The following is an 18,027-nucleotide window of genomic DNA, read 5'->3' as shown; positions in this document are numbered from 1 at the left end:
AAAAAAAAAAAAAAAAGTGCTCATCATCCCTAATCATCAGAGAAATGCAAACCAAAACACCCCTGAGAGAATAGCCCACCTCACAAAGTGTCAAAGCTGCAGATGCTGATGTGGATGTGGAGAGAAGGGAACACTTTTACACTGCTGGTAGAACTACAAACTAATGCAACCTTTTTGGAAGGAAGTATGTAGAATCCTCAAGGAACTCAAATTAGACCTCCCATTTGATCCTGCAATCCCATTACTGGGCATCTACCCAGAAGAAAAAAAGTCCTTTTATCATAAGGACATCTGCACTAGACACAGATGTCACAGCTCAATTTATAATCACCAAAATGTGGAAACAGCCTAAATGCCCACCAACCCAGGAATGGATTAACAAGTTGTGATATATGTATACCATGGAATACTATTCAGCCACTAAAAAAGATGGAGAATTTACATCTTTTGTACTAACCTAGATGGAGGTAGAGCACATTCTTCTTAGTAAAGCATTACAAGAATGGAGAAACAAAAGTCCAATGTACTTGACTGGGCCTGGTAGCTTGCACCTGTAATCCTAGCACTCTGGAAGGCCAAGGTGGGTGGATTGCCTGAGCTCACAGGTTCAAGACCAGCCTGAGCCAGAGCAAGAACTCATCTCTAAAAACTAGCCATGTATTGCAGCAGGTGCCTGTAGTCCCAGCTACTTGGGAGGCTGAGGCGAGAGAATCATTTGAGCCCAAGAATTTGAGGTTGCTGTGAGCTGTGATGCCACAGCACTCTACCAAGGGCCACAAAGTGAGACTCTGTCTGCCCAAAAAAGAATCCAATGTACTCTTCTAATGTGAAGGCAGTAGATAAGCTAATATGGGGGGATGATGGTAGGGGAATGAGCAAGAGGGGAGGAGGAAGGGGAAATGAGAGGGGTCAGAGTATATGGCACACCTCTGGGGGTGGGACACAATTATAAGAGGAAAAATAATACATATATATATACATACGTAAAATTGTTAATGTTTTTTTCCAAAGCAAAATGCACAAAAGGATATGTGTGTAAAAAAAGAGAGGGAAAGAAGGAGGTTAAGGCAGAAGGAGGGAAGTATTTCCAAACTTATTTAGATGTGCTGTCTTTATGAAAGTTAATAGATTATCTGAAATGATTATAAGTGTAGAAAAATAAAAATGAAGGCTCGGCTTCTGTAGCTCAGTGATTAGGGCACCAGAGCTGGTAGGTTGGAACCTGGCCCAGGCCTGCTAAAAAAAAAAAAAATAGCCAGGCATTGTGGCAGGTGCCTGTAGTCCCAGCTACTTGGGAGACTGAGGCAAAAGAATCACTTGAGCCCAAGAGTTTAAGGTTGCTGTGAGCTATGATGTCATATCACTCTACCGAGGGCAACATAATAAGACTCTGCCTCAAAAAGGAAAAAAAAAAAACGTGTGTATTGTAACTGGAGCTGCTTTTTCTATGTGTATGCCTGGCTATGAACCCTGAGGTCTGTAGAACCAGTGCTATCCAGCCGAAGGACCCGGAATGAGTATCTGTCTCTACAAAGTTGGCAAACACTCTGTGTGCTGGTTATGCCTCGCTTACCAATTTTTAAAGAAATTCCTATTATCCTGTGTACTCAGTCTTGTGCACCTGGCCAGAACGTTTCAATATGTTCTGCTAGAGAAAGTTTAAAATGAGACATGCAAAGAAACTGTTGTGAAAGATAGAATGAGGGTGATGTACATAAGAGATCATGCAGTTAAACAGAAGGAACACTGAGTCCAGTGGCAGGATCCCTGCCTTGGGTCAGCCCAGGGACCCTGGCCTGGTGACTGCCCTCCTGATACCTCTATGTAACAGCAGCTGGACCTTCGTGTTTGTGTTTGCTTAGCTTGCTGGAGTTAAAAGCACAGATATTTTCTCAAGGGATGTTAGGAAGATTCAAGAGATGATCTATGTGAACTGCTTTAAGGTCTTTTTTTTTAACAAAAAAAAAGAGAAAAATCAAGGTATTAATCATATTCATCCAACCCAAGATTCCTTTGAATTATTCTCCATGTAATCTGTATTTATGGATAGAAGCAGCCATGCCTTGGGAGCAAAGACCTCCAAATTCATAACTGTCAGAATCACAAACTATGGGCAAGGAATTAACAGCAGTAATTCTATTTTTTTTTTTTTTCCAAGCAGAGACCTAGATGAAATTCAATTACCAAGCGTTTTTTTTTTTAGCTCTCTTTCTGCCTTGGCGATGTTCACTCAGCAGGTTGGGGGCTGTTTTTGCAGGTTTTGGGTACCCTGGCAGGCAAATGTGGTGACTTTCTACGAAGGCGTTTCTGCAAAGATGTTCTACCAAAGCTGGCTGGTTCCTTAGTCACCCAGGCTCCCATCAGCGCCAGGGCTGGACCAGTTTACTCACACACGTTGGCCTTCAAGTTGCAGTTGGCTGTCTTGCAGGGCCTGGGCCCCCTCTGTGAGAGACTGGACCTAGGTGGGTAGCAGCCAGACGCAGACCTGTCTCACCCCTGCTGTTGCCCTCTCTGTTCAGTTTGGCCCCACTTCCTCCCTCCGTGTGCGTCTCCTTTAGTCCGTGGCCTCATCTGTCCATTTGTCTGGATGTGTTCTTTGGTGGGATGGACATCCCAGGGCACCTTTCCTAGCTATTCCAGTTTCCCCAGACAGCAGTTGGTCACTGCTTGTCCCAAATGAAGTCTGAGGGCTGATGCTTATTTTGTTTTTTCTCTCTGCAGGTGAGGGTGACCTGAATAAAGTGGCTGATGCCTGCTTGATTTACCTCAGCGTCAAACAGCCCGTGAAATTACAAGAGGCTGCCAGGAGGTACGTCTGCTTGATCACCCACATCTCTTTACGTTTGTTCTAAATTACAGATGATTTGCTAATGGCGAGCAGAGTTGAGGCATCTCTGCTCTCTTTTCTCTCCTCTCTCCTCTTGCCAGGTTAAGATGATTTCTTTAACTGTGCCAACTCTAGAGATGGTATTTTTACTAGACGCATTTCTCTTCGCCAGTAACCTTTTCCTCTGCTGCAATGTCAGCAACAATTCCAGAGGGTCAAAAAGCAGAAAGACAGTGTGCTTGAAGGAGCCCAGCATCCTCCTGGTCAGGGGAAGATCCGCTCCAGGGCCTGGCAATGCGGTGCCAGCACCTTTCCATGCCTTAGCTTCTTCAACAGCAGAGCTAAGCACCAGGCTCCTGATCTGGCATACCTAGCCTCCATGAAGGGTCTTAGATGAGGTCAGTGCTGCAAACCCTTGCAAACTGCACACACAATTGTAGGCAGAGTCCATGCCATTCATCCAGTTCCAATAGGAGTCTGTGACCCAGGCAACATAAGAATTTCTGAACTTACGGCTTAAAGTGCCTTTCCTTATTCTGAAATTATGTGATTATAATTTCCAAGAGTTTTGACTGTGGTTATTAGAGACTAGCTGTACCACCTCCAGCAGAAGGAGCTACTTCTGCTTCCTTACATACTAAGCAATTTTTCATGTGCACTGATACTCTGAGCACAGCAGCATTCCCCAGACTTAAGGCCCAAAATCCACCTTGGTCCTCTTTTCCCAGTTTTCCTTTCAACTGGGAGCAACCTGCACCCTGGAACTATCATCCTGGAAGTCCTGCTGCTGGGGCAAAAGCTGGGCTGTGTGGCCTGGTCTATGTGCTGCTCTGGGCCCTGGACCTCCTCCAACCTGACCGGCCCTGTGTCCCAGAGCAGAGTCCCTCCTTCTCAGCTTCTGGAGACATATCCCTGATCATCCTTAGTGGGTGAGAGGCAGGAATCAGCTCATTCCCCAGGGGGCTAAAAGGCTGCTCTGACTGTGGAATGAGCAGAGCCAACTTGCTTATAGACCTTGTGCTCCCTGGAAGTGATAGGAATATCTTTTTGAGTTGATTTTGCCAGTTTCCTTTAATTCGTCTCCTTTTCCCATCACATCTTTAGTCCCAGTAGCTCCTTCTGCTGGAGGTAGTTCAGCTAGTCTGGAGCAAAGGGGTGTATCCCATCAAGCTTCTTGCCTCCAGTCATTCTTGTTCCTTACAGAACCAACTTAGAGTGGGAACAGTGTTTCCTGGGCCATAACCTAAAGCTGATTATGCTGTGATTTAAAGTGCAACTCAAGAACATAATGAATTTATCTTCAAGTAATTATTTTAGATGCCTGTTAAGACCAGGAGTTACAGGCTCGACGCCTGTGGCTCAAGTGGTTAAGGCACCAGCCACATACACCTGAGCTGGCAGGTTCCAATCCAGCCCAGGCCCGCCAAACAACAATGATGGCTGCAACCAAAAAATAGCCAGGCGTTGTGGCGAGCACCTGTAGTCCCAGCTACTTGGGAGGGGGAGGCAGGAGACTTGCTTGAGCCCAGGAGTTGGAGGTTGCTGTGAGCTGTGATGCCACAGCACTCTACCCAGGGGGACAGCTTGAGGCTGTGTCTCAAAAAAAAAGACCAGGAGTTACAGAGAGCTGATGTTCACATTCTCTGTTCTAGTCCACTTTTCCTATCCCTACCCCATCCCATCCTCTTCAAGTTGAGAACCATCAAACAAGCTAATATTCTCAATGTATCATCTTTTCATTTTTAATTCTCTTTTTTACTTCTGAAAGCAATTAAACCCAGAATTAGACCTTGCTGACTCTTGAGTTGGTATTCAAGGTGCCTCAGAAGGAGAAAAATGCAGCCAGACCACTTGACCACAGCTCCCTTTGTTTGCTGCAGCACATTCCAGCACATTCCCTTCAGGGCTGAGTCAGATGACCTCCTAACAGGCTGGGAGGGGGAGGAAGTATATTACAAGGTTGATTGCCTCATACACACATCACCTGCAAACTTATTTTGAAGTCAGGGGAAAAAATCAGTGTTGTCCTTCATCAAGAGCTGATTTGGCAGCTTAATTCAGAAATTAAAAAGCTCTCTAAATGGAGAAGAAGCCTGAGAAAATAGGAACCCTGGTCTCTTTGTGAGCTTCATTACTGTGTGAAGAGGGGGCAGTTGATGAGCTGATTAGTATAGAAGCCATACCTTCTAGGACTGAGGGATGAGGTCCCCCGAATGAGATCAAGTCCCCATCTCAGCAAACAGCCCCTCTGTCCATCCAGTTCATCCAGTTATTTGTCCTTAATTTTTCCCTTTCTTTTTTTTTTTTGAGACAGAGTCTCACTGTGTCACCCTTGGTAGAGTGCTGTGGCATCACAGCTCACAGTAACAACCTCAAACTCTTGGGCTTTAGCAATTCTTTTGCCTCAGCCTTCCAAGTAGCTGGGACTGCAGGTGCCTGCCACAACACCTGGCTATTTTTTGATGTAGTTGTCGTTGTTTGGCAGGCCCGTACTGAGTTCGAACCTGCCAGCTCTGGTATATGTGGCTAGCGCCCTAGCCGCTGAGCTTTAGGCACCAAGCCAATTCTTCCATTTCTATTACATCCCACATCCATTACCAAAAGTAAAGCCTGCCAGCCTCCCTTGGAAAATCACTCTCAAAACTGTCTGCCTCTCTTCACCTCAAAGCCACCGGCCTAGGCCAGGCCCCATCACCTCTTGACCAGTCCTTTTCCTTCACTCCTGCCCCTCTAGGTATTCTCCACACAGCAGTCAAAGCAACATACTCTCATGGGAGAAAAGAGAAAGCTGTGTGTTCTTTGCAGAGGCCCAAGGGGGAATCCTGTAGCCAGGGGCTTATAAAAGATCAGGCCTCAGCTTAGGATTCCGAAGAACCAGTAAAAAGAGCTATCCAGAGATGACCAGCAGTAGTGAGTTTCCTACCCGGAGCAGATGACCAGCTTGCTTTGGAACTGGCTCCTCTGTCTGCCCGCGGGCTGGAGAGGGAGCTGCTGGAAGGAGGTGGATGTCCACTGACCCATGGAGCATCTGTGTCTGTGGGCTCCTCTGGTAGGGGGGTTAGGACTTGGGGCAGCCGTCACCATGTTGGGAAGGAGGCAAACTTGGCTGCTCCATGAAAGTCCCTCTTTATGTGCATCACGGTTGAATTTCTCCTTCCTCCTGTTTGCTTTTGCTGGCTCCAAAGAATGACCAAGCCTGTGTTTGCTTTTTTAATTTGTCATATTAAATATAGCCTTTGTGGCAGGCTTTTACATCTAGGCTGTAAACTCCAGAAATGGAAATTGATCAGAGGGTGGTTGATATAACCAAGGCTGTAAATGCTAAGAACGGAGATGCCATTCCAGTTTAATGCTTTTATCTAGCGAATGTGCCTCGTATGGAGGGGGCATAAATCTTGCAACTTGCAGGGGAGGGGGAAGGTGGGGGCAGGGTCTTACTTTGCTATATGTAACCACCAGGTGTCACTGTTAACTGGCAATGCAAAAAAAAAAACCCCAAACTAAACAAAACCAAACCAGCTCCCCCAAAGTCCATCTAGTTAAATAACTTCATTGGATAACAAATGAATAAATCACATTTGGGGTGTAGGAGGAGGGGTCAGCATACCAGAAACTAAAATAAGGCAGCATCTCTGAGGGTAAGATCGGATTACAAATAGCAGGATCAGATCAGCTTCAACCCTGTCTCTGCAGAAGCAAACTTAACTGACTGTATTTCTTAGCCTTCCAAGATGTCTCTGGCACCCAGTGCCTTTCTGGTCACGGAGCTTTTCCTTCCCATATGTGAAAGGAATTTGAGATGACAGCATACACCCCAAATTTTTGCCTTCCCTTCAAGTTGGTACACGCACTCAACCTGGTTTAACTCCATTAAAACCATGCTCCTTGGGCCAGTCTCTTAGCAGCCTGTGAGACTCCCTGTCTTTTCCAGTGAAGTCTTACATTATCTAATAAGGCTTCTGCCCTGGGCTAACAAGAAACAAAACTAGGTAATACCTGTTTTTAAGAAGATGAAGTCCACACCTGACAACTCTCATGATAAAGGAACAAAGCTTTTAGGCTGCTTGGTCTCTACCCTTGTCCTTCCCCCGCTGCGAACCCCAGAGCCCAGGCAAGGTTGCAGCGACCCAGCAGGTAGTGACCAGCTGGTGGACCTTCTGGCTGTGTAAGTACTGGCTGCTGTTACTGCTGTAGTCCTTGACTAGGGCTTGGGGATGGGGGCCCGCCCTTTCATTTCTCTGCCTAGCCATTGTGTATGAGGGCGAAAGGCAATGATCTTGGGTTGGACTAAATTAGGATCAGATCTTATCAGCTGTGTGACCTTGAGCAAATGCCTTAGATTCCTTTCATTTCATTTCCTTCTTCTATAAACTGGGGGTGATAGTAATCCCATTCTCACAGGATCATTGTGTAGATGAAATACATTAATGGGTTCAGAAGGTCCACTGGGTGCTCATTCCATCTCCACATGGGTGGAGAAGCTGCTTTGTGCCAGGCACTGTTCTAGGCACTGAAATTAGAATAAGACAGGAAATCGCTCCCTCTGTGCATCTATATATATGTGTGTATCTATGTGTATATAAATTTACCAAGGCTGTGATGTATTATGTGTATGTAATATATATAGATTTGAGCACAGTACTCCTTTTGTAAGCCTGCTTCAGCTTTACTGATGCCTGAACAGGGGTTTTTACTTCACAATCTTTTTCATGTTAATTGTGCAACCTCCTCCTACCCCCATTTGCCAGAGAAGTCAGGCCCAGGTTTGAAGGTTCGTTTATGACTGACTTCCCTGCTCTCTTTCTACCAGTAGGATCCCAGCCCATCAAAGAGCCAGCCGGTGCCTTCAAACCCTGGACGAGTGCAGACTGGCACAGGCTCATTCATTTCATCCCTGTCAGAGTCCCAACTCCTCTTTCTCCCCACAGATGAGCCTATTGTATTTGAACGGATCAGGAACCGCAGAAGTGTGGTCCGTTAGTTCAGCTGAGTTGAAATTAGTAGCTCATCCCCTTAAGTAGTATGGGCAGTTTGTTTGAACTCGGACTGTAAAGCCGTTTCCCCGCTTGGATTGCACCTGGCATGGAAATGAGGGCACTCCTAATATTTTTCCCTTTGACACTTGATTAATAGTTGACAAATCCAGGCCCGAGTAGTTAGCTTTCCTATTATCCATCTTTCCACAGGCATTGCTGCCTTTCTTTTCAAGGCCCATTGTTCTAAAAATACTCTCAGATCTGAAGCTGTTCACTGTGTGTATATAGGCCTGATTTCATGGTATCAAAGATAAGAGACATCTGCCATGCAGATGACAGGCAGAGTGGGCTGCTGTGTTTCAGATCTGAAGGCAGAGACCTCTGTGCTGCTTAAATCCACCACTGCCAGTTCTCTCCCTACTTCTTGGCATTGTCATGTCACAGATAACCTGCCAGCATCAACCATTTTACCACCCAGAGGGGAAGCAGCATGGGGTGTGAACACATGGGCGCAGGCAGTGCAGGACCAGGAACAGAACACAGCTGCTGGCAGGTCTGGCATGGTAGTTGCACTGCCCACATAGAGTGAGTTCCAGTTGGGGGCTGTGGCGTACCACAGGGGAGCCATTTCATCACTTTGCAGTCATCCCCCATCTGACTTGAACACCTTGGAGGCTGGAGTAAACATGACCTCAGTATCAGTAAAGTAGCTAGGGAAATGGTCTCAATTGTCTTATTATATGTGTATATTTATTTAAGAGATCTTTTGGGGGGGGTTCTCTTATTATAAGCCAACTACAGTGGTTGGATTTGGAGAGTTTAGAGATGAATACTAAGTTAGAATTGGCCTTGGGCAGATTGATTGATGTCTCAAAGTCTCTGTTTCCTCATCTCCAAGACTGAAATAAACATAACTATTATTTTCCACCTACTACAATTATTATAAGGATTCAGTAAAGTCACATGTATTAAATTTTTAGCGCAAAATACCACCAGAGAGTAAAAAAAGTCAACAAATAGTCAAATTGTGTTTTTTTTTTTTTCAAATCAGAGAACCAATAGTGGTTGTTAATCATTCTTTTAACTTCCTCTCATTCTAAAAATGACTTGAAGCATCTTATATATTAAGTGTATGCAACAAAGCAAAAAGGAAGTAAATGAAGACAAATTTTAAAGGGAAAAACAATAAAAACAAGAGGAAGCTAGAGTTGAGGTTTACATATGAAATGCAGTCAGACTGGTGCTGTTGCTAGAGATGAGCCTTCAAAGTGGCTCTTCGCTTCCTAACAGACAGAGCAAAGAGGGAAATGCAATCTGTTGTGCAGCTTACAGGGAATCCTGGAATAAGAGTTTAAAAAAAGAAGAGGAAAGAAAGCTTTTCAGAAAAAAGCACAGCTTTCCTTGTTCCTGAACCTTAAGAAAAATTTTCTGTGGGTCGTCTTAGAACACTGGGTACTGCTGTGACGAATATCCTCAACATCCTTGCAATAAATACAGAAGTACATTTCTCAGAGCTGTTTCTCGGGGCATCCATGAGTGGAAGCTGCTGGCTTAATGCCAGAGCATAGGGTACAGGAAAATAGTTCAGGGAGGAGAGGGGGCAAAATAGGTAGGCTACTATGAAGACATCTTTATCTCCGAGGATACATACCTTCCAGGAAGGGGCAGGAAACACTGAATGTGGCCTGAAAGTGCAGCCTGCCAGAGCCAAAGCCTGAGTCACCTGCCACGGTGCTTGGCACAGAATGCTGCTTTGACATCTGTGCCCAGCACCACTGTCATGGGATCTAGGCTTGCAGGGGGTCTGGAGACAAGAGAGTTGGCCAGATGGAAGGGGCCACTTTTAAACCCCACCCAGTGGGATTTAAGCCCTTGTAGGTTCTGGCTTATTTTTGAATTGTCTATAACAGATTGGGCCTCTTCATGCCATATCCTTTTAAATATGCACAAAGCAATGGAGTCATTCCACTGCATTTTTGATACTTTGTCCTATGGTGCTTTAAGGGCACAATTAGCATTGTATGCTTCTTACTGGTGTTTATAGTTTAAATCCTATCCTTGTTGCATTTAAATATTTTTCATATGGATCTCTGTGTGAGTATGCATGTCAGAGTTAGATCAATAGATGAATGGTTTTGAACAGGTAAATATAGTTAAGTCTAACGGGTATGTATAGCTGCAGAGGTAATTGGTAGTATTTATTTGGAGAGTAAATCGTTGCTTCAAGTCATAATCCTCCATTTTCAACATTTAGAAACAAAAAAACGACCTCCGTGCAGGGGAAGATAGCTAAATTGAATAGCAAGAAAGGACAGCCTTGAAATACTGGTTAACCAATGAACCGAGACCCATTAGAGTAAATTACCGAGTATAGAAACAGAGCCCCACTGCTTGCCGGCTAGGGCACGTCGACACTCTGAGCATCCATTTGTTTAAAAGGAAACACACAGCCTCATTTACAGCATCGGCATGCAGAATGATGGGAGAAGAGATGGCCAAAGAGAAGAAATGTGTGGAGGCTGTTCTGCCAGCGAGGGAACAACAGAAAAGCTAAAATAACTTTGTGGATATGCCCGTTTCCAGCAAGTGAGTTCATTTCCCGATTGCCTGTGGAGAGATAGCCCGTGTTGTATTCCTAAAAAGACATCCCTGAATAACTTCTTTAGAAGCCCCAAATAAATAAACAAACAATCATCACAAAGGCACAAATTCTTTACCACTGGCATTTACCCTGACAGCTCATGAGAGCATTTTAAAAATCCAGAAAGAAACAAGGAACAGCAGATCCCTCAAGCAAGTAATTGATAGAGAAAAAATAGCCTGTCACCCAGGAGAGCTGGAAGCCCTGCGTTTCAGTTACAGTTTATTTAGCTTCACCGGGCCTTGATTGGCTGGTGGTTTTCTAGAGCTCCTTCTGAGCAGATGTTGTCTAGACAGAGATAGTGAGGGCATACTCTGAAATGTTTGCTTCTGCAGCAGAGGGGTTTCTTTGGGGTGTTGCCATATTTGAGGGAGTTGCTATGACCTAGCACTCTTTTTTTTTTTTTTTTTGAGACAGAGTCTCAAGCTTTCGCCCTGGGTAGAGTGCATGGCGTCATAGCTCACAGCAATCTCCAACTCTTGGGCTCAAGTGATCCTCTTGCCTCAGTTTTTTCTGTTTTTAGTAGACACAGGGTCTTGCCTTTGTTCAGGATGGTCTCAAACTCCTGAGCTCAATCATTTCACCCGCCTCAACTTCCCAGAGTGCTAGGATTACAGGCATGAGCCACTGTGCCCTGCCTGACTTAGCACTCTTGATTGAAAACCACTCTAGCCTGTGAGAGAGAAGGGATTCTGGAACTGATCTGATCCACCTCACTCTTTACAGAGAAGCAGCTGGCCTGCCCTCCTCGGCATCCTTCCCTGTACCACTCTGCACATGACGTCTGGGATGGCCCTCGCCACGCAGGGAGCCCTGAGGCCAGAGCCTTTGTCTGTCCATCTTTGTGTCCTGTGCAGCTCGCACAGTGCCTGGACCAGTTCTGATAAATGTTTGATGAACCACAAACAGATAAGACCCAAACCTCGCTGACCGGGCTCCTTTAGCGCATCTCCTCCTTCCCCATTGCTGCCTCCTCGCTGAGGAGAGCACCCTGGTATTGACCATAAAGGAATGAGCTGCTTCTGATGGTTTGGCATCTGGAGTTTATTAGGTACTTACTGATGCCCGTCAATAGGAGATAGGGCTGAAGTGCAGAGAAATGGCTGCCTGCATGGAGTGAAATTCAATAAAACCGCATTTTAAGTGAAAAATCAGTATAAACACCAGGCTTCTTTACCATGGAAACAGAGGTTGCTTAGAAACTGCCTAACAGTGAGTTCTAAATTTTTTAAAGTCAAGTTATCATTTAAGCTACATGGCCCTACAGGTTATTGAGAGATAATCACTCGCCTCCGGACACTCGGAGGCATGAGGCACAGCTGAGTGCCTCCCAATACTCTGGGGACCAGATAATCTCTTGATAACTGTGCTCCCTGGAGCCACTGATTTGGGCCTGGGGGAAGGAGAAAGAAATTTGTGTTCAGGAGCTAAATGGTATACATATATTTTTTGAAAGTGTTTCTCTTTGGGCTTGAAAAAAGATGGAACTGGCCATTTGGCATGTTCAACAGCCATCTCTGCCATGTCTCAAGATGTACTGGGAACATTTTCCAGGCAGTTACCCCAGTCGCTTCAAAGCAGAGGTCCTGTCTTTGTCTTCTGGCTTTGGATTATGCAAAGGCGGCTTTCAACAGATCTAAGCTTCTAGCTCTTCACCCTCTGGTGAAGCCCAGGCTGGGCAGGAACTGGCCCCAGGACGAAGTAGTTCCAGAGTTTGGAACAAAGCCTGGCTGTTGAGCAGTCAGACCAGACCTCCTGGGCCTCAGCCTCGGCTGGGGCTTAAAGCCAACAAGGGTCCAGGTTCAGAGTATGTTGGTGTTTAGAGTTCAGTGAGTCTCATGCCTCTCACTGAGCGAGAACACAGCTTCGCCTGCCAGCCATCTGGCTGCATGGCACTGTATTTGGTCCCCACTTCAGGCATGTGGAGGGCAAAGTATATTGCATTTGTTTTCTCCTGAAAATAATGGGCAGAATTAGAACCCCATTGGCTGAGAATTGGAACCCCTGCCAAGTCAGCGTGAAAGAGATTATGAGTGAGACAAGAGACAAATGTTTTACCCTTTTCAAAGTACCTGAGAATTATCCTTGGCTTGGCAGTGCTGCTAGGATTGGTAGTGATAATTACTCCTTAGATGCACACACACTCGTATTCTCTCTCTCTCTGAAAGGAACTGTGTTTTCATTATACACTTCAAAGTGTTTTCCTGCACCTCATCCCCGCAAAGCCTCAGAACAAACCTGTGAGGATGTTGGCCCCAGGTGTGATCATCTTCCTTTGGAGAAAACGGAAGCAGGTTTAGGAGGCAAAATAATTTGCTCTAAGCTACAAAAGCCAGGGATGGATCTTGCATTTCTGCCTGCCATTCCGGGATGTCTGTCCCTTTAAGAGCAAAGAAATGAGACCCAAAACAATCCTTCCAAGAGTTTGTCTCTTGCTTAATAAAACAAGGTGAACTTTGCACACGTTTTTCCTTTGCTTTCCTGTTAGCATTCTATTTGGAGATCTCACAGGGCAAAGAGAGTGACTCCTTTCTTTTTCTTTTCCTGCCAACGAATATAACTTCTGCATTTAGCATGTTAAGAAGACTTGGAAAAAGACGCTGCAGCGTGTTCGTGCTGTGTAAGTCAGAGCACAGCTTTGACTGAACTGGGCACCACTTTGCTGGGTGTTGCCCAGATAAAAATATTTCTTGAAGCTGAGAGAGCGCCATGCTGTAGCTCGAAATTGTTCCAGCTCTTGAAAGGGGAAAAAATAATCAAATGAAACCATTTGCATTCTAACAGTCTTTGGCACCAGGGAAAACTGTCAACTGTGTCACGTGTAAATAGAAATCTGCTTCCCATTTTTGGTGTGTTTTCTTATAATTTCCCTTGCCAGTCTAATTATCAAAGATATTTTTGTTTTTAAACAAAAATTGTCTCCCACACAGGCCCCATCTCCTTTCTGCGGTGAAGTGGAAAGGATGAATTAGAATATTCTAATCACTTCTCCAGCAAGCACCGTGGAGGTTATAAACACAAGATTATCCTAAGCAAAGAAACTTAAATTGTTTAGGCACAGAACAGACAAGGGAAAATTTCCAGGTGTTGCCTGTCTTCCTTCCCGCTGCCAACCTGCCTCCCTTGCCTTCTTAGCACGAGTCTATGAAACCCAAGGAAGGTGGCAGAACTGGCTTCATTGACTTAGACCCAGCTCCCTGCGGGTGCGGATTTTTCAGATTACGAAAATTAAAATTTAGTTCAAGTTAGTAAGGATGTAAGTTCCTATTTAATGCCCAACTATAAGAGAGCCTCCTAAGAATAATGATCAATAATAAACTGTGATCTGTCAAATAGGTAACTATTAATATATACTATTAGTTGTTAAGCAGGGACCAGATATGTGCTAGACTCTGTCTAGGGCTTCTTTTGTGTTTTAACCCTCAGCAAGGGCCTAGTTTGAAGCTTTGGTAAACTACGGTTGTACCCTTCCACTCCACCTGGGGTGACAGAGCAAGAGCTACTCTCTTAAAAGGAAAAAAAAACCTCAAATTTTTGAGTTTACTCAAATTTTTTTTTTGAGCCAAGTATCGCTCCCATTTTTAGAAATTGGGAAACTGAGAGACAAGTCGAATAATTTCTTGAAGCCATGTAACTAGTGATGGCTTTGGTAGCTTGAATCCTGTGAAATTCCTGAATAGGGATGATCTCTCCTTCAAATCCTTTCATTGAACGTAAATATTCCAGAGAGGGCTGTCATCTTTTTTTTTTTTTTTTTTTTTTTTTTTTTTTGAGACAGAGCCTCAAGCTGTCCCCCTGGGTAGAGTGCTATGGCATTATAGCTCACAGCACCCTCCACCTCCTGGGCTCAAGCGAGTCTCCTGCCTCTGCCTCCCAAGTAGCTGGGACCACAGGCGCCCGCCACAACGCCCGGCTATTTTTTGGTTGCAGCCGTCATTGTTGTTTGGCAGGTCCGGGCTGGGGATTCGAACCTGCCACCTTAGGTGTACGTGGCTGGCGCCTTAGCCGGTTGAGCTATAGGCGCCGAGCCGAGGGCTGTCATCTTAAGTCATTAGTGTGTAACGTAGTAAGTCACTCAGTTCCCATGAAAATGAGAACCTGTTTAGTCAACTGGTATTTACTGGCTGCTTACCACGTGCTGGGCCAGGTGCTCTGGGGATAGCAGCGAGCAGAACAGATGCCGTCCCCACCCCCAGGGACCTTATATTGTAAAAAAAGGGCGATGATCAATAGGTAGTCAATAAGTGCTGGAAATGGTGTCCTAAACGAGAAAAATAAGGGCCAGCCCACTGGGGCACAGTGGCCTGGGGAGGCCAGCCTCTCTGAGTGGTGACTCACACACTCACAGGCTGACTGGGAGGGCATGGCTTGCCCAGGTTAAAACCCCAGACTCTGAATCACTACCTGGTGTGTGAAGTTTACACAGACTGTCTGGTACAGTGGCCCTGAGCACATATACTTGATCATTCAGAAACAGAACTTGAGCAGATAAGAGGCAAGGGTTGTGACCCCAAAGTTGAGGCCAAGATAAAAACCTCACCCTTGGGCTCAGCACCTGTAGCTCAGCAGCTAGGGCGCCAGCCACATACATGGGAGCACATGGGTTCAAATCCAGCCGGGCCTGCCAAACAACAATGACAACTGCAACAAAAAAATAGCTGGGCATTGTGGCGGGTGCCTGTATTCCCACCTACTTGGGAGGCTAAGGCAAGAGAATCGCTTAAGCCCAAGAGTTTGAAATTGCTTAGAACTGTGATGCCACAGCACTCTACCCAGGGCAACAGCTTGAGACTCTGTCTCAAAAAAAAAATCCTCACCCTTGATGGGTATGGTATCCAGTGGCCTGGGCCCCTGAGCCCTGTCATGTCATGTGTAGGGTTGTCATGTCATGACATCAGTGCTGTATGTTTGCCAAAGGTCACAGGGCTGGACTCAGCCAGTCTTGCCTCAGGAGAGTAAAGGAACCCTTTGCCAGCCTGCAGTCCTATTGTTTGTGATCCTCGTGGGTAAGCAGACTCCTCACAGGGAAGCCATGAATGTGGGTCCAGACCACCCAGAGTCATTGCTTTCAGTGGTCAGAAAGGGTCTAATTGCCAAGTTTGGCAGTGAGCTGGAGGGCCCGTGATGAGCACCTGGAAAATCGTGCCCAGGGTACCTGAACAGGACAGGGAGCCCTGCCTGGGCCTAGTCCAGCCCACATGTTTTCCTCTGCTCTCCCCATGCGCAACCCGGGTTGAACCTAGGAGCCTATAAAGAAAGATGGGCCCTGTCATTTTTCTTTGTGAAAAGTCCTGCTTTACACCCAGAACTCAACCTGTTTATTTGCCAAGAGCTTGTTTGCTATCAATATTATACTGCTCAGACTGACTGCTGTTTTTCTCCCTGTCTCTGTTGGGCTTTGGGACCATCCTAATGGTCCTGTCTTATGAACTAAAGTGGGTTTGTTCTGCTATTTGAAATTATTTCATATTGTTATCAATTTCTTCTCAAACCGCCCAGTAAACAGCCTCCTGGGTGGAGCCACAGCCCTCCTCCCTTCTCTCCCCTCCCTGAGCACTCCTCTCACCCTGTCATCTTTCCACAGCGTCTTCCTGCACCTGATGAAGGTAGACCCGGACTCCACCTGGCTGCTCCTGAACGGGCTGTACTGCCCAGCGCAGCTCTTGCCGCCCCACCCCAGCCTCCACCCCCTGCGGCTGCAGCTGAGTGGGGCCTGCGGGCAGCAAAACCCCTACTCAGCCAATGTGCTCCTGCTGCTCAGGGAGCTGCAGTGACCCGGCTCTCCCCTTCACAGAGACCTCCCACCCCTGCTGGCCAGAGTTGGTCTGACCCCCACCCCGGCCAAACGCGGTGGCAGCAGCAGAGAAGGTGGATTAGACAGCTGATCGATTTATAAATTGATCTATCACACAACTGCTTAGAAATTGGATTGAGGGAAAGTGAAAGTAGCTGACTGTTATTTATATCTCATACCTTGTGTTTGCAATGACATTGTCTGCGGCACTAAGGGTTTAACTCCTTAGCCTACCATCTCCACGGCCTTCACTATCTTCAGGCCACTCCTCCCACCCCCACCCCCCACACACACACACACATGCCCCTGGCCCCTGAGCACTTGGGGACTCACAGGGCAGAGTTCTGAACTATAGATTGAATGTGTCCTCTGAGCCCTGAGGGTCCCATTCAAGTATCAGGCACCCAAGAACCTTCAGGACACAGGCCCTGCCATCTCTCTCTTTCTCTCTCATACATCAGTTCCCCTCCGTCCACATACACCTCCCTCTCCTCAAATAATGAGATGGAACTAATTTGTGGTACCTAACCTATTCTTCGGAAGAAAATGAAATAAAGACATTTCTTGGATAAAAAGTATGATCAAGAGCTCACTTTGAAGTTTGTTATTTAAATTGGGTGATTTTTTTTTTTTAATGAGTTTAAGTTGTTGGATGGGTAATATAAAACCGTGGTGTAAAATCCAAGTAGTACAAAACAGAAAACAGTGAAAAGTGAATTTCCCCATCCTCATTTCTCAGCTATCTGGTTTCCCTCCCCAAAGGCAATCCACTCATAACAATTTTATGGATACCTTTTAAGAAGGAGATTAATTTTTTTAACTTCTTATCATGGGTAATGGTGTAATGAAGCCCAGGAACCCGTAACCCAGTTCTCTGTTCCTCGAAGCCCCTGCCTGTCTACCTCCCCTCCACTGGATTATTTTGAAGCAAACCCCAGATGTTGTATCTGTAATCCTGGCACTCTGGGAGGCCGAGGCAGATGGATTACTTGAGCTTAGGAATTCAAGACAAGCCTGAGCAAGAGCAAGACCCTTCTAAAAATAGCCAGGTGTTGAGGTGATCCCCTGTAGTCCCAGCTCCTCCAGAGGCTGAAGCAAGAGGCTGGCTTGAGCACAAGAGTTTGAAGTTGCCGTGAGCTATGATGCCACGACACTCAACCAAAAAAACTTTTTTTAATGTACAAGCACAAAAACCATTATCATGCCAAAAATATTTTCATAGTAATCCTTTAATTTCCCCAGTGTGTTTAAGTCAGGATCCAAGTGAGTTTATGTACCTTGCTGGTGTCCATATGCTCCTTAGTAAATCTCTTAATTTATACATCCCCCCCATTCGACCTTTCTTTGTTGTTCTTTGTAATTATTTTGGTGAGGAAATAGGTCATTTATCATTTATCCTGCAGCATTTCCCTCTGGGAGTCATATCACTGGCTTCTCCTGTCACCCCTATTTCCTATAAATTGGGAGGCAGAGTAAGAGTTTTTTGCATTTTTTTAGTTTTGTTTTTTGGCAGTACTCCTCCCAAGGTGGTATTCTTTACTTCCATCAGGAGGCTTCTAATGTCTGGTCTCTTTCTGTGATAGTAGTAGGCACGGTGGACTTGCCTGGATCCACTCACTCATTAGGGGTTGCAAAGTCATGCCGTTCTAATTTAGCCACACTTGAGTAAGAGAATGTTCCCTTAATCAACCATTCAGTAACCTGGTGGAATATTTTATATAGACAAGGCTGGATAAATACTTGATTCTATTCTTTTCTTTGTTTGTTTTTTTTTAAAGACAGAGCCTCA

General features: G+C 45.6%; 1 protein-coding gene across 2 annotated transcripts in view; it reads left to right on the top strand.

Moving 5' to 3' along the window:
- TTI1 (TELO2 interacting protein 1) overlaps window positions 1-16,798 on the top strand; it is a 52,949-nt gene extending 36,151 nt beyond the window's left edge. Inside the window, exons 5-7 of one of the 2 annotated variants that reach the window (XR_002772715.1) lie at window positions 2,258-2,462; window positions 2,722-2,809; window positions 16,029-16,125. Coding sequence is in view for 1 of the 2 variants with exons in the window: in XM_003787584.3 (XP_003787632.1) it covers window positions 2,258-2,462; window positions 2,722-2,809; window positions 16,029-16,218 (483 nt within the window). In the remaining variant the exon portion in view is untranslated. Of the gene's footprint in view, window positions 1-2,257; window positions 2,463-2,721; window positions 2,810-16,028 lie in introns of both variants that reach the window. The other variant, XM_003787584.3, reaches the window with a different exon arrangement.
- The last annotated feature ends 1,229 nt before the right edge of the window (window positions 16,799-18,027 follow it).

Source organism: Otolemur garnettii, unplaced genomic scaffold (assembly GCF_000181295.1).
Source record: "Otolemur garnettii isolate 467f Iridium unplaced genomic scaffold, OtoGar3 scaffold00023, whole genome shotgun sequence".
NCBI classification, from domain to species: Eukaryota; Metazoa; Chordata; class Mammalia; order Primates; family Galagidae; genus Otolemur; species Otolemur garnettii.
The sequence above is the reverse complement of the archived record's forward strand: the minus strand, read 5'-3'. Positions and strand labels throughout refer to the sequence as shown.